Source organism: Vanessa atalanta, chromosome W (genome assembly GCF_905147765.1).
Source record: "Vanessa atalanta chromosome W, ilVanAtal1.2, whole genome shotgun sequence".
NCBI classification, from domain to species: Eukaryota; Metazoa; Arthropoda; class Insecta; order Lepidoptera; family Nymphalidae; genus Vanessa; species Vanessa atalanta.
In genome coordinates this window covers 8,362,907-8,379,753 of record NC_061901.1, presented here as the reverse complement: position 1 = coordinate 8,379,753, position 16,847 = coordinate 8,362,907, and the positions used below count along the sequence as shown (strand labels likewise).

General features: G+C 37.4%; 1 protein-coding gene across 1 annotated transcript; it reads right to left on the bottom strand.

The window, feature by feature from the left end:
• Positions 1 to 8,214: 8,214 nt before the first annotated feature.
• Positions 8,215 to 8,967, bottom strand: LOC125075651. The gene has a single exon (XM_047687360.1). It carries the CDS (start codon positions 8,965 to 8,967, stop codon positions 8,215 to 8,217), a length of 753 nt encoding a protein of 250 aa, XP_047543316.1.
• Positions 8,968 to 16,847: the final 7,880 nt, after the last annotated feature.

Sequence of the window (16,847 nt, the reverse complement as noted above, 5' to 3'; positions counted from 1 at the left end):
TTCGAGGTGTTGTTGAGGGCCTTTGCGATGTCCTCGTACATCGCTTCTACCACATCATCAGAGTATGCCGAAGTTGGCGCATATACCTGTACGATCTTCAGGGAGAACCTGTCGGAAAGTTTTAGGACAAGGTACGCTACCCGGTTCGACACACTACTGATTTCTACAATGCTGCTAATGAGATCCTTTTTGACCAGAAAACCGACACCACCCTGGGAGAGTTTATCACCTTCGCGGAAGTAGAGTAAGTTACCGGACTCTAGAGTTATCGTGTCCTCCCCCTGTCTTCGGACTTCAGATAACCCCAGTATATGCCAGTTTATATGACTTAACTCTACTTCTAATTCGGCGAGGTGATGGTCCAGCCTTATCGAGCGTCCATTATACGTTGCCATATGTAGTCGTCTTTTATGGTAGCCTGCCATGAACCGGTGATTCTTTGCACCCCCTGCCCTGCCGATACCGCGACCGCTACCTTGGTCGGGCCAAGCGGGCTTGCCGGTAACTGGGGGCCTTTTTTAAACGCATCTACCATTTAGGAGGATTTGCCCATACTCGCCACGCTGGGCAGGCGTGTTGGCGAGCGCAGTAGGGGGTAGTTGTTTACGGGGGAGACGCTGCTGCCCATCCCTCCTTTTCCCCATATAAAGCCATATAAAGCCTAATCCCGATAAAATCGCAGCTATTAAGAAATATCACATTCCAAAAACAGCTAAAGAATTAAAACAGTTTTTAGGACTCTTAGGTTACTACCGGAAATTTATCCCCGACTTTGCCCGAATTACTAAACCCCTAACACAATGTTTGAAAAAAGGTAAAAAGATTACTTTTGACCCTGAATATATTAATAGCTTTGAAAAATGTAAAACTTTGTTAAAAAACGACCCTATTTTACAATACCCCGATTTTACCAAAGAGTTTAATTTGACGACTGACGCTTCTTACTTAGCCATTGGAGCCATACTATCCCAAGGACCAGTAGGAGCTGACAGACCTGTATGCTATGCATCCCGAACATTGAATGACAGTGAAATTAATTATAGCACCATCGAGAAGGAAGAATCCAACTTAGAAGAAGAAGTAGTTACCGCAATAAAAGAATTCGTTAATCCTAAAATTAAAACCGGTATACTTATAAATCCGCCTCTCGGAATGTATTCTATAATTCCTATAATTCAAGAAAAGTTTAAAAGTTCATCGATGAACCTCGTTTTGACGAAATTTGAAATTGAAAATATAAAAGAATATTTACGACAACAGGAGATAATTTCTCATTATCATAATGGAAAGACAAACCATCGTGGAGTAAATGAATGCTACCTTGCCCTATCTCGAAAATACTATTGGCCGAATATGAAGGAACATATTTCAAAATTCATAAATTAATGCACAATATGCGGACAAGCTAAATATGATAGGAATCCAATCAAACCTCAATTCAACGTAGTACCCCCAGCTAGTAAACCTTTTAAATTATGCACATAGACTTATTCACTGTACATAATGAAAAATATATAACCTTCGTAGACGTTTTTACCGAATATAGTCAAGCGTACCATTTACGTGATGGAACAGCCATAAGCATTTTACAAGCTTTATTAAAGTTTTGTACCCATCATGTTGTACCTATAAATATAGTTACCGATAACGGAACAGAATTTACTAATCAATTATTTTCAGAATTTACACGATTACACAAAATCAACCATCATAAAATTTTAGCTTACTCTCCTAACGATAATGGTAACATTGAACGGTTTCACTCGACAATATTAGAACACCTTCGTATCCTGAAGTTAAAACATAAAGATGAGCCCATAATCAACCTCATGCCATATGCCATTATTGTTTATAATAGTTCCATACATAGCTTTACTAGATGTAGACCCTTTGACTTACTAAACGGACATTTTGACCCGAGAGACTGCGTTGACATAGATTTCACTTAACACTTATTGCAACAATACTCATTAAATCATAAAGAAAGAATGAAAGAAATGTATAACATTATAAACAGTACTTCTCTTGAGAACCGTAGAGTCTTAATTGAAAATAGAAATAGGACTCGAGAGCCAGAAGTTGAGTATGCACCCCAACAACAAGTCTTCATTAGGAATCCTCTTGCTAGCCGTCAGAAAACAGCACCACGATTTACACAAGATACAGTTCTAGCTGACTTGCCTATCCACATCTATACCTCTAAAAAACGTGGTCCTGTAGCAAAATCTAGATTAAAACGAGTCCCTAAAGGAGCTAACTTGTTACAGGATAGTGCTACTCCTGCTGACCATTCACATGACAGACTCTCGCGAGATAAAACTTAAAAACTTGGACGATGGACCTGGATTATTACCGTATAAACTTGGACCGATAAGACTTACTACCCACCACCATACATTTCTACAGTATATTAAGTTAGACAATATAGAAAATAAAATAGAACTTTTAACGACTCAATTAAATAATCTTCAAAACCTTCTCAATAATGATACGTACTTACTCTACGAACTCCAAATAAATTATCTTACTGAAAAGCTTCAAAAAGTCTCTGATCAATTAAGGTCTTTGGAACCAAATCGCGTTAAAAGAGGTCTTGTAGACAGCTTAGGTTCCGTAATTAAAAGTATTACAGGCAATCTAGATTATCAAGACGCATTAAATTATAATAATGCTATTAAATTATTAGAAAGTAATCAAGATAGAATAGTATCCGAGTTTAATAATCATGTTAGTTTAAGTAAGGAATGGATGCTGAAACATAATGATGTACTTAACGAACTAGTTGAAAACCAAATTAAAATTAACAATACTTTACAGCTTATTTTAAATTGAAATGTCTATAAAGAAAATAGTTTACTTAAGTATGCGAAACTTGCTCAACTTTTGGTAATAATAGGAGAAAATGTAGAAGACCTGATGACTGAATTAATTAGAATAGAAAATATGTTAGCTTTTATTCGTGTTTCTAGCACTCACCATTCCATGTTAGATATACATGTTTTAAAATTAATGATAGATAAGTTAACAAAGTTATATAATAAGAATCAAATTATAGACTTAGAATTAAGGGAATACTATAATATTATAGAACCGGGATATTATTATACGGAGAAGCAAATAGTAATAATTTTTAAATTTCCAATAGTTTCCTCGGATATCTATGATCTCTATAAACTTTCCATTGTACTTAATAAAGTCCAAACTGCCCTTATACCTCCATATCCCTTCATAGCAATTAACGAGAAATCGTTCATGTACATAGAGACAGAATGTCCGAAGGTCAAAAACTGGTATCTTTGTGAAAAGGAAGTAAATCAACACATCCGTACAGAACCAGACTGCGTGCAACAACTCATTGTTCATCAGGTCCTAAAGGAATACTGTCGTTACACAACCGTAACTCTAGCAAGAGAAGCAATGGAAAAGCTGGATGATCAACATTATGTACTTTCTTTTCCTCATCTTACAAAAGTACAGTTAGTCTTCAATAGAGAAGAATTCACTTCGCTCCAGGGCAGCTACCTAATTACCATCCCTGTGAATTGCCACATGAAAATAGAAGAATTCACCATCATGAACGACAACGATGAAATAAAAGGCCAGCCGCTGAAGTTATTGCAAATAACATCCAGTGCAACCACACAAGATGTTCAGACTCATCTCAACCTCAACTCATTAAATCTACAGGAGCTTCACAGTGCTCAAGATAAAATCATTCAAGAGGGAATATTACAACTCGATAAACCACAACTGGATACTCTCTATCATACTACAATTCCCTTATATATCTTCATGTCAAGTACAGGGGCATTTATCATAGCAATGATTTGCTATCGCTACAAGTTTGCAAAAAAGAAGAACCTTAGTGGAATAAAAATCTCCACTTCGAAAGATAACGTTAGTGAGCAATTAGATGAAGTTGGAACGTCAGAATCAATCAAGAAGATACCAGCAACATTTTATCTCAATGTTCTAAAACAGTTGCTGATCTGAGGGTGGAGGAGTTACGTACACACACATCAAGAGGACTGATGATGCAGCGATTCCTTCATCGTGAAAACCAAACTAAGTGTATCATTGCAAATGTGATTTTATAATTTAATTATTATTTTATTTCATTCCAATTACTTCCATCGAGTAGGTTAGACATGCTAATTAGGAAATAAGTTTTATTGTAATTTCTTTTAATGAAATAAGTTTAAATTAGTTTTTGGCTTTTTTTCGACCTTTCGACTGTAGCTAACGTAACTAACTTGTAAACCTGGTGCACCAAAACATTCAAGGAATGACAGGAAAAGATTTAGAAATTGAGTTATTCATAAACAGTAATGCCATTGATATTTTATGTATATATTGGCTTGTAAATTATCAGTTTATGTTTAACTTCAGTGGTCACCACATGGCTAGTATGTTCAGTAGAAAAAAAGCTATACGTGGTGGCTCATTAATACTTATTAACAAAAATCTAAATTTTAAAGAACGTAAGGATGTTGTGAGCCTTTCTATTGAGCAGACTATTGAAATAGCCTGTGCAGAGCTTGAGCATATCATTGTTGTATGCGTATACAGACCTCCTAGCGGTTAGTGTAAACACGTATACAGAGGAAATAAAAGTACTCACGCTAACAGTCCAGTACACGTATATTAGTCACGGTTCACAAAACACACAAGAAAGTTCAAAAGGTCAATAGAAGATAGACAGAATAGAATATAGACAGTCACACATAGAAATATAGCACAACACAAAACTTAGGAACTCAGGAAATATAAAGTAATGAGAAAACAAAGCAAATCGCATCGAACGTTAAAGCCGACTAAGTATGTGACTTTGTTCCGCAGTAGTCGGTAGTCGGAGAATAATATCCGAACGCCGTATACTACGGGTTTGGCCCGAGTATGCTTGTGAATTAATTATTTATATATATTTTATTATTTAATATAAATTATAATGTGTATGTATGTATTGGTGAAATGTGTAAGATGTTTATAATATTAATACATAAATAAATATTAAATAAAATATTATATTATGTTTATGTAAAGTGTAATAAATAAAATAAACTAAATAAATGTAATAATTCGCCTACATTACTTCCCTCCAGAGGCCGTGTCTACGGACGATAATAATCTGGAAAGTGAACTTTCCTCCCAGAACGAGTAGTTTTTATGGGGGGACTATGGTGTCGTGGCTGAATTGGTAGTTCGAGGTCGGGCGGTGGTATGTGCTGTGGCAAATCGTCGGACAGTATATAGGCCGGCTTAAGGCGGTCAATCGATACCGTCACGACTTTGCCTTTAAAATCTATTTTAAAAGTTTTAGCACCTCTGCTTATAACCTTATGTGGACCTGTGTATGCGGGTTGCAGTGAACCACGCAGCGCGTCTTCCCTAAGGAATACGTGGCTGCATGTGGTAAGGTCTTTAAAAATGAAGGTCTTACGTGTGGAGTGATGCTGTGCTGGGACTGGACGTAGCTTCTCGGCAAAGGACTTCATACGAGCGGAAAAATCGGTAATGTCGGTAGTGTAGCCTGCGACATTATGGCCGAAAAATTCGCCAGGTAAGCGCAGTGGCTCGCCATATATCAGTTCCGCCGATGAAGCCTGGAGGTCTTCTTTGAAGGAACTTCTTATGCCGAGAAGAACTAGGGGAAGTGACTCAACCCAATTGCTATCTCCGTGACAAATGATAGCTGCTTTTAGCTGCCGGTGAAAGCGTTCAACTAAGCTGTTGCACTGAGGGTGGTAAGCGGTTGTCCTGCGATGCTGAAATCCAATGGATTTAGCCAATTGTTCGAACAGGGCTGATTCGAACTGTCTTCCGCGATCGGTGACTATGTCAGTAGGGCAACCAAATCGGGAGAACCAGCAGGACACTAAAGCTTTAGCCACGGTTTCAGCAGTGATATCGGCTATGGGTACAGCTTCCGGCCATCGCGTGAAGCGATCGACGGCTGTCAAACAGTACCGATAACCACTGGCTGGAGGTAATGGTCCGATCAGGTCTATATGGACATGTTTGAATCGCGCTGAAGGTAAAGCATGTGTACCCAACGGTGAGGTCACGTGACGGCTTACCTTCGTACGCTGGCAGGTCAAACATGCCTTAGACCATTGACGGCAGTTCTTGCGCATGAGTGGCCATACGAAGCGTTGTGCAACGAGCTTAGTTGAAGCTGTAGAACCGGGATGGCTAAGGGAGTGCAGACTATCAAAAATTTGCCGACGGAGGTTAATGGGGACAAAAGGCCTGGGAGTCGGTGTACTGACGTCGCAGTACAATTCAGTACGACTACCGGGTATTGAAATTTTTATAAGACGAAGTGATGTGTCGCCTTTAAGCGTGTCAGCCAGATCGGGATCTGTGGCTTGGTACTTGGCAAGGACTTCTAAATCGACCGGCATCTGCAATTCGTCGACTCGAGAAAGAGTGTCGGCAACGACGTTATGTTTGCCCGCAATGTGTCGTATGTCGGTCGTGAACTGCGAGATGAAGTCCAAGTGTCTATACTGACGGGGACTGCAGCTACTTTTCCTTTCATGGAAAACGTAGCAGAGAGGCTTGTGGTCAGTATAGACAGTAAAGTGGTTAGCCTCTAGCATGTGTCGGAAGTACCTAATACTCTGGTATATTGCAAGGAGCTCGCGATCATAGGGAGAGTATTTGGTCTGTGATGGGCTCAACTTGCGTGAGAAAAATGCTAGAGGCTGCCAAGCACCGTCCTGAAATTGCTGGAGGACGCCACCTATCGCCGTATCAGAGGCGTCAGTGACCAGTCCTAACTTTGCATCAGGGTTTGGATGTGCCAAGAGCGCTGCTTGGCAAAGGCTGTCTTTGCAGCTCTCAAAAGCTTTGAGAGAATCTCCCTCTATGACGACCGGGTAAAAGCCGGGGAAGCTTTAACGGATCCGGTCAGTAAGGCGTTCAGAGGAGCTTGAATTTTGGCGGCATTAGGCACAAAACGTCTATAATAATTAATCATGCCCAAGAAACGACGAAGCTCCCTGACGGTTTTCGGGACAGGAAATTCCGAAATGGCCTTGACCTTGCTATCCAGGGGCTTGGTACCATTTTCTGAAATATGATAACCAAGAAATGTTACCTCAGAGGCACCGAAGACACATTTGGCGGTATTCACCAGTACGCCGTAATCTTGCATACGGGTAAAAAGTTGACGCAAGTGGTCCTTGTGCTCTTCCTGGGTCCTGGAAAAGACTAGAAAGTCATCAAGGTAAGGATAGCAAAAGTCAAGTCCACGCGTCAGTTCGTCTACGAACCTTTGAAAGGTCTGACCGGCATTCCTTAACCCAAACGTCATGAAGGGAAATTCGTATAGACCGAATGGAGTTGTAATTGCGGTCTTGGGTATATCTTCCTCGGCAACTGGGATCTGGTTATAAGCTTTCACTAAATCGATGACTGAAAAATACTTACAACCAGACAAGTTGTGAGAAAAATCGTGTATGTGGCGTATGGGGTACTTATCAGGTATGGTCCTGGCATTCAGTAGCCTGTAATCGCCACAGGGACGCCAACAGTTGTCCTTCTTGGATACGAGGTGGAGTGGCGACGCCCAAGGACTGTCGGAAGGACGAGCGGTGCCGTTCGCCAACATCGCTTCAAACTCGTGTTTAGCGATTTTTGATTTCTCGGGGGCTAGCCTCCTAGGAGAACAGGACACTGGTGGACCTGGTGTAGTACGAATGTGGTGTTTAGTGTGGTGTTTGACTACACCCGGAGTACCGGCGGGACGGATTATATCTGGAAATTCCGACAAAATATTATGATAAAGACTATCACCGCCAGTCGTTACTTTAACGCTCGTTACAAGATTATGCGATTTGTCTATAGAAGCTACAGTGCTAATATTAGTCAAACTATCTATTAATTTGCGATTACTAATATCAACAACGAGTCGGTAATGAGACAGAAAATCGACTCCGATTACGGCTTTGGTTACGTCAGCTACAATGAATCGCCATGGAAGATTACGACGTAAACCAATATTTAAAGTTAAATTTATATAACCATAAGTATCTATAGCTGAGCCGTTAGCGGCGCTCAGTTGGAATGATGTCTTATAACGACGTTCACTAATTGCACTAACTGGATATACACAAATATCACTACCAGTATCTACTAAAAATTGTCTTTTGGTACCGTGATCTGTGATGAAGAGGCGACCCGTCGAACTCCCGTAATCGTTAGTCGCCATTACCGATTGCTTGGAGCGTTTCCCGATGTGAAGTCGCAGGGCTTGATGCAGTTACTAGCTTTGGCGCCATATTTACTACGTCTACGTCGTCTTCCGTTACCACGGCCGCGTTCTCTGGATCGTGATCGCTGATTGACCTTAGCTGTGAGAGCGCTGACCTGTCTGGTCAACTCAGCAACTTGTTTCGTCAACAGTTCAATAGGCGTTGAAGACGATGTTGCCGCTACTTGACGGGTGGGTGCCGCGATGTCATGTATTCTGTCCGCAAGCTCTGCTATAGCATCGAGTGTTAGCGTTGGTTGAGATGCGATAATTGGTTGCATCTCCGTTGGCAAACGACTTGTCCAAATTGTTCGAATGAAATCTTCGGCGATATTGGGTCCAGCGAAATGTTGAAGGTGCCGAAGAAATTGAGAAGGTTTGCGATTGCCGAGCTGCTCGTGTGTCAGCAGCTGTTTAACATTATTTTCTCGAGACACCGATAACCGTTTAATTAGTTCGGTTTTAAGACGCTTATAATCCGGGGGACCAATTATTATATCTTTGACTTCGGCAGCGTAATTTCTATCTAAGTTCGCCAAAATGTGGTAAAATTTTGTTGCGTCATCCGTGATCGATAATAATTTAAATTGACTTTTCACCTGTGCAAACCATATTGCAGGCTTCTCTGGCCAGAAAGGTGGTGTCCTGAATTGTGCAGAAGCAAGTGTGAGGGTAGGAGCATCCGTGCTTTCCAATTCAACGCGCTCCATCTTCTTAACGCGGCGTGGACGCGTATTTACTTGCGAAGCATGTGAATCACTGTCGCTACTCATCTTCTAAATAAGCGTGAACGGCGGGGTCACCAGTTTGTGGTAGAAGTGTGTAAACACGTATACAGAGGAAATAAAAGTACTCACGCTAACAGTCCAGTACACGTATATTAGTCACGGTTCACAAAACACACAAGAAAGTTCAAAAGGTCAATAGAAGATAGACAGAATAGAATATAGACAGTCACACATAGAAATATAGCACAACACAAAACTTAGGAACTCAGGAAATATAAAGTAATGAGAAAACAAAGCAAATCGCATCGAACGTTAAAGCCGACTAAGTATGTGACTTTGTTCCGCAGTAGTCGGTAGTCGGAGAATAATATCCGAACGCCGTATACTACGGGTTTGGCCCGAGTATGCTTGTGAATTAATTATTTATATATATTTTATTATTTAATATAAATTATAATGTGTATGTATGTATTGGTGAAATGTGTAAGATGTTTATAATATTAATACATAAATAAATATTAAATAAAATATTATATTATGTTTATGTAAAGTGTAATAAATAAAATAAACTAAATAAATGTAATAATTCGCCTACATAAGGACGGGACTAGGTAAATAAAGTAGATGTTTAAGGTTTGAAGATAAATTTATTACTGCCCCTCAATACCATGTGTCATCTGCTAATATACTACACTACATGCCCTACCAAACAAAAAAAAGTGTTGGATACATTAACATTTTTTTTTATCAAAATACAATATGAAAAAGTAAAATAAAATGGAATATAATAATAATTAAACAAAATAAAACAAATATGTAAACAAAGGTATAATAATGCAGTGCTGAAATTTAATATCAAATATCATAATAGGTACAGTCATAATCACAAGTCTTAATAAACAATATGTTTAATGATCATTCAACATTAAGTCGTGTCCTATTTTTATGAACAGTTTTTTCTTTACCATTGACTAAAATTACAACATTCGGTGATAAATTTTTAACAACTGTATATGGGCCTAAATATAATGGATCAAGTTTGCTAATATTTTCATTTTTAACCAATACTAAGTCTCCTTGTTTATACTCCACTGGTAAGTATAAACATACTTCTATCATATTTTATTTTTCTTAAAGTTTTACAATTTATGAAGTAATTACGTAGGGCTGCCGTTGAGGATGCAGAATGAAACCGAACGAATTTAACTTATACGTTTATTTAAGTAATTAAATTTAACAATTAATTATTTCTAATTTATAATACGTGACAGTCTGTTCGATGTCAGAACAAAAAGTAAAGATCTGTAGTCTGAATTACATATTTATAACGAAATCGGTGAATTACTGAATGGTCCCCACGGTATGGTAATTCTTGGTAGCGCTCGATGTTCGGGAGGTCTTGCGAAACAAAGCAGCGACGCTGGCAACAGGTGGTAGCTTCAAGGAATGCATGGTGTGATTATTTCTCACGGTATGGTAATTCTTGGTAGCGCTCGATGTTCGGGAGGTCTTGCGATTATTTCTTAACAACTCCCTCCGCAGGATCAGCAGCTATTTGGAGACTTTTGTCAAAAATAGTGCTGATAGAGACACTGGGGCTGTCCTGGACTTCTTGTGTTCTGGTTGCCTCATTTTCCTTCTGGTTGAATGTATGTAATGTATTTTTTGAATGCATACATTTGCGACGAATGAGGACGATGCTAATAGTGAGTACTGATGCACCGATGAGTAGGTAGACAGGTATAGTCGTGTGATAGAGCGTGTCTAAGTTCGACAATTCCAAAGTCACTGGTTCTTGAGAGGCAATCCTGGTATTGATTGAATGTAAGTGAGTCAAATCTATACTGTTCAATTTCAAGATGTTCTTCGCTGTCGCTTTGTATGGATCTTCATTACTATATTCTATATTCAACATTTTCAAAACTTGTCCTTTTACTTGATCATGGTGGTTAGTGATGGTAAAGATGGACGTTTGTAGAGCACACCCTTTAGGTATTTCAGCTAGATAGCTTCCGAGAAGGTTTTCGTATTGATCTTGAGAACAGGTTAAATGAACTTTCGTTAAGTTGGGAAAGCTCAGAACATAGTGACGATCATCCAATTGTTCCATACCTTGAGAAGATAAGATTACTGGAGTAACCCGACAGGTTTCATGGATATGTTGCTGGAGTATAAGATGTTGAATGCAGCTCGTTTACTCTCCATAGTGTCGGTTTAAGTTGTCCTCGCAAAGATGACCGTGACTGTACTTCGGACATTCTGTCTCTATATACAGTAGATTTTTCTCGTGAATTGCTACGTATGGATAGGTAGGGATTATAATTTTATCATTACTATTAGGGGCTAAGGACAATTTGTAAAGGATGTAGTTATTGGGATTCATGATTGAAAACTTAATTACCAAGATTATATCATTATCTTTATAATAATATCCTAATCTTAATAGATCTAAATATTCCCTAAAATTAATATCTAGCACTACATTTGAATTGTATAAACCTTTTAGTTTATTTAACATAACTATATAAGTGTCGTAATCGAGAACGGAATAATGGATGCTTTTAGCTCTTATGAATGCCAATAGATTCTGTAGTTTTGACAACTCTTGTGACAAATTGTCTATGTCATCACCTAGTATTGTAAGTAGCTGGGCTAAATGAAAATACTTAATTGCATCTTCTTCTTTCCTAACATCATTATCTAAGATGGTTTTAATAATGTTCTCTATTTTCCTCTGGTTTTCTACTATCCTATCTGTAACATTTGAACTCTGAGATGCCCACTGCTTGCTTAAACTTATTTGATGATTTATTTCAATGGCTAAGTTATTTTCGTTCTTTTGTAGAATAGCAATGGCGTTTTCGTACTTTAGTGCGTCCGTATAATCTAAATTTCCGGAGATACTTTTGATTATGGAACCAAGACCGTTAACGAGGCCTCTTTTTGAACGTTTTCCTTGAAAGGTTAACAGTTGCTCTGACATGTCATTTAATTTCGTTGTAAGATATTTGACATGCGAAGCGTAAAGTAACGACGTTTTATTATTTAAGTCAGGTGCTAGGTTGCTTAACTTCTCTCGAACAGATTCTAACCTATTTCGCACATTATTTAAATTTATAATTTGAACAAAAGAATGGAAATGGGAAATTATTCTAGTGGGTCCTAGGTTGAAGGGGAGAATACCCGGTCCATTTTTTAAGCTTTCAAGTGTTATCACTGCTTGTCCCAGCTTCAGGACCTGAGCCAGCATTAACGCGAGTAGTGTTTTCTGTATCCTGTAACAAACGAGCACTATTAGGTACCCGTTTCAGGCGCGACTTGGGTACGGGTCCTCTCTTTCTCTTTGTATAAATATGTATAGGTCAATCTGTTACAACCGTATCGTTCGTATAGCGGGCAGCTAATTTCTGTCTATTAGCTAGGGGATTTCTGACATAGATTCGTTGATCAGGTGCATATGTTTGCTCAGGCTCGCGATTTCTATTAATGTTCTCGGTTATTTCAGTACGACGCTGAAGGGCGGTTTCATTAATGATTTCTTATACCTTTAACATTCGCTTACGGTGATCTAGTATATATTCCTGCAATAGGTGCTCTGTTATATTCATGTCTAAAGGATCTCGCGGATCTAAATGACCAGTAATTATTTCTATTGGGCGACATTTCGTGAAAGAATGGATTGAACTATTATAAGCTATTACAGCGTACGCCATAAGGTTGGTAACGGATTCATTGCGGTGTTCTAATTTTAAGATACGCAAGTGTTCGAGTAGGGTATTATGAAAGCGTTCTATCATTCCATTTTCATTGGGTGTATTGGGGCATATTCTATGATGTTCAATTTTGTGTAATTTAGTGAATTCAGAAAATAGTTGATTTGTAAATTCAGGGCCATTATCCGTAATGTATTTAAGAGTCATACCATGATGGGAAGAGAACTTTAATAAAGCCTGAACTACACTAACGGCTGTAGCATCTCTCAAAGAATATGCTTGTGCATATTTCGAGAATGCATCGATAATTGTTAGGTACTTGTTACTATCTACGCTGAATAGATCCAAGTGTACAACTTCCATAGGCTTGGTAGGTGGTGGTACAATTTCATATCTAGGTCTTACAGGATTTCAGTCATATTTTGCCTGACCGCAAATAAGACACTCATTAATGAATTTTGTCACTTGGTTTTTCATTTTTGGCCAGAAATAACGTTTAGACAGAGTTAAACAACATTCATTAATGCCTCTATGGTTCGTCTTGCCTTCATGATAGTTCTTAATAATTTCTTGTTGCTTTAGGTAATCCTTAACGTTTTCAACTTCTAATTTGGAAAGAACTAGGTTCATTGCGGAATTTTTGAAATATCTTTGTATAACCGGTATAATTTTGTACATTTCAAGTGGGGGATTAATTAAGATTCCTGTTTTTATACGTGGTGTAACGTATTCTTTTATGGCATCTATTACATCTTGTTCTAGGTTTGATTTGGAGATTTGTATGCAAGTTTTTGTATAAGTTTCAAAAGGGTGAGTTATGTGAGGTCTACTTTTAATATCGCCAACAACGTTAAATACGATTTGTCTGCTAAATCTGTTAAGGGGATCATCAGTAATAGGGACTTCTAGTATAGGGCTTTCTGCATCACTATGAATACTGTCGGTTCTTGAGTCGATACTTCTGGTTCTTTCTGAATCAGATTTGTCTGAGATGTTAACGACAATAGAACTAGACTCTTCATTATGGATTTCTATTCGTGATAGGGCGTCGGCGTTGGAATTAATTTTCCCTGGTTTATAAATGACTGTGTAATCATATTCACTTAGGCGTAGTCTCCAACGTGTTAAGCGCGAATTGGGCTCTTTCATGTTCATTACCCATTGCAAAGTAAATTAAATTAAATTAAAATTGTTTATTTCTGTAACTTATACCTAGATACAACAGATACAGCTAGGGAGCTAATGGAATTAACTTGTGTTAGGAGTCCCCGCTCTTTCACAAACGGAAACAAGTACATCAAGGTAAAAACAAGGAAAAATAACATTATTATACAAATTAAGAATCGTTTAAACAGGTAACATATAACTTCAACGTAGTTATATTCGTATAACGCCCGTGTAGGTTTGTGTGTGTGTGTGTGTGCGTGTGTGTTGTGTGATAGTCAGTTGTACTATTAGTTTTTAAATAATTATGTAATTATTTCCATTGATTTTTCAGTTTCATAGTAATCCATTTTTTTTAACCAGTCTTTTAACGTTTTTTTGCAATTATAAGTGTTCATACCATAAATTTTCACTTTACGGTTTATTTTAGTGTATAGATAAGTAGCTTGTCTTCTAAATTGTTTTCTAGTAAAACTAGATTTTGCAGAGGGAAATGTGCAGAGCAATTTAATATCCTTACGTCTTTTAGTTAATACTTTAGGGTCAAATTTAATGGACTTGTGTAATTTTATGATGAAGAGTAAGATATATAGTTTTCTCACTGACAGAAGGTATCCATATTCGTAAAGTTCGATAGTTGGGAATCTGTAGGACTTAAAGTACATCACCTTTAAAAGAGATCTTTGCACTCTTTCCAGTTCCAAAAATTTTGTTTTTGAAGTCCCACCCCAAATCGGAATACAACAGGATAAGACTGATTGTGCCAAAGCCATATATACTTTATTTAACAACTCCTTATTAGCAACGTGTCGCAATTTCTTAAAAACCCAGGTAAGTTTTCGCATTCTGTTAGACACTAAATTAAGTTGAGCATACCAGTTTAAATTTTGATCGACCATAATACCAAGATACTTTGTTTTATCTACCTTAGATATAAGCGGACATTTACAAGGTAGAGAAAGTTTATAATCACATTTATGTATCCTGATACTGTAGTCATCATTTGGCTGCGTCGAATTGCGTATAGAAAAACATATATAGTTTGTTTTTGTTGTGTTTAGCGTAAGAAGATTATCATTTAGCCATTCCGAAACTTGAATTAGCCCTAAGTTTGCGTGTTTGTAAACATCCTCCCAAGTATTGCCACAGAAAACTATTGCAGTGTCATCAGCGTAAGAGAAGACCTGACCTGAATCAATTTCTAATTTACAGAGGTCATTTAGATATATAAGAAAGAGGGTTGGACCCAAAACACTCCCCTGCGGGACTCCATAGGTGACATTTGCATCCTCACTAATATGTTGCCCAATTTTTACGCACTGTACGCGATCATTTAAGTAAGATCTTAAAAGATTAAGTGGAGTACCACGAATTCCAATTTGTTCTAACTTGTGTACAAGAATAGGAATAGAGACTGTGTCGAATGCTTTTTTTAAATCAAGAAATACTATTAAGCACTTTTTACCTTGGTCAAGTTTATTAACAATTAGATCAGTAAGATCTGTAACTGCGTCTTCTGTAGATAAATGTTTTCTGAATCCAAATTGTGTCTTAGCCAATATGTTAAACTTGTTTAGGTAATTTACAATACGTTTGTTTATAAGTTTTTCAAGAATCTTAGCAATAGATGGTAGGACAGAAATTGGTCTGTAGTTACTAACTTCATCTCTATTTCCACTCTTGTACACAGGTGTAATAATAGATTTCTTCAGTGCTATTGGGAAAACTCCAGTCTTAAAACACAGATTTGCTAATTGAGTGAGAAAGGGTAGCAGAAAACTCCTGCATAATTTTATAAAGCTTGTAGAGATCCCATCCCAGCCATTTGCACTCGTAGAATTTGATTGCATCAGAATGTGCTCTACTTCAAAAGGATCTGCATCAAGTAAGACAAAAGAAGACACATAAGTTGTCACTGGTGAAAGTTTGTAGCGTGAAACTTTATCGGTCGATATGATTTTTTCTGCCAAATCTTTACCGATATTAGCAAAAAAATTGTTTACAAAATTTACAGAAAGTGTTGACGATGGTAGAATATCAAGTAAGTTAGTATTAGTAGTTTTACATTGAATTGTGTTATTTCATTGATTATAGGCCATAAAATTTTATTATTTTTACAAGATTTAGCTAATTTTTCTTTGTTATATTTACGTTTAACTTTTTTAATAAGAGAATTACAGAAATTTCTATATCTTCGATAAGTAATTTTTAATATTTAATTATTGGGATCTAATTTAAGTTTTCTTTGCATGTCATTTCTATTTTAATACATCGTAGTATGCCCTGTGTTATATAAGGTTTAATAGTTTGTTTCCTTCTAGAAATAGTAATAGTTTTAGTGTGCTCTGTAAGGGAGAAATAAATTTTTTTAATCAAGAGATCCGTATAAACATTTGGATCAGTGTAGCGAAAAAGTTCTGCCAGATTCTTTTCTTGTAGTAATTTACAAGCGTTTTCGTAATCGACTATTGTTTTAGTTACTTGATTTTTATTTGATTGGGTTACACTATCAGATAAATTAAGTAATATCATAAGATGATCCGTTATAGATGTGTTTAGAACAGCAGCAGTTGCTAAGGTTAACTTTTTGTTTATTTTTAACATAAAATGATCTAGACATGATTGATCCCTTGTAGGAAACATGTGCCCGGGCAGGATACCATGCATTATTAATGATGTAAGATATTTTTGTCGATTATTTCGCTCATAGGTTTGTGCAGTTTCTTTAGCGATTATGTTTATATTAATGTCGCCCGTGATTATAATATTATGTCGTGATTTGATCGAATTCAAATGTGCCAGTAGCGAATTAATGAAGTCTTCTGCGTTTGTATTAGAGGGTGATCTATAGATGGCCAAAATTATGCTATTGTGTATCATTATTTCCAATCCAGACGCATGTACTAAGTTCATTTCCTTTACTTTCACTTTATGTATATTTTTAATGTAAACCACGACACCATCATTTTGATTAAGTAATTTATT

Bases quoted from the DNA above. Each gene is read 5' to 3' on its own strand.
- LOC125075651 (XM_047687360.1), bottom strand. From the start codon at position 8,967: ATGGAGCGCGTTGAATTGGAAAGCACGGATGCTCCTACCCTCACACTT.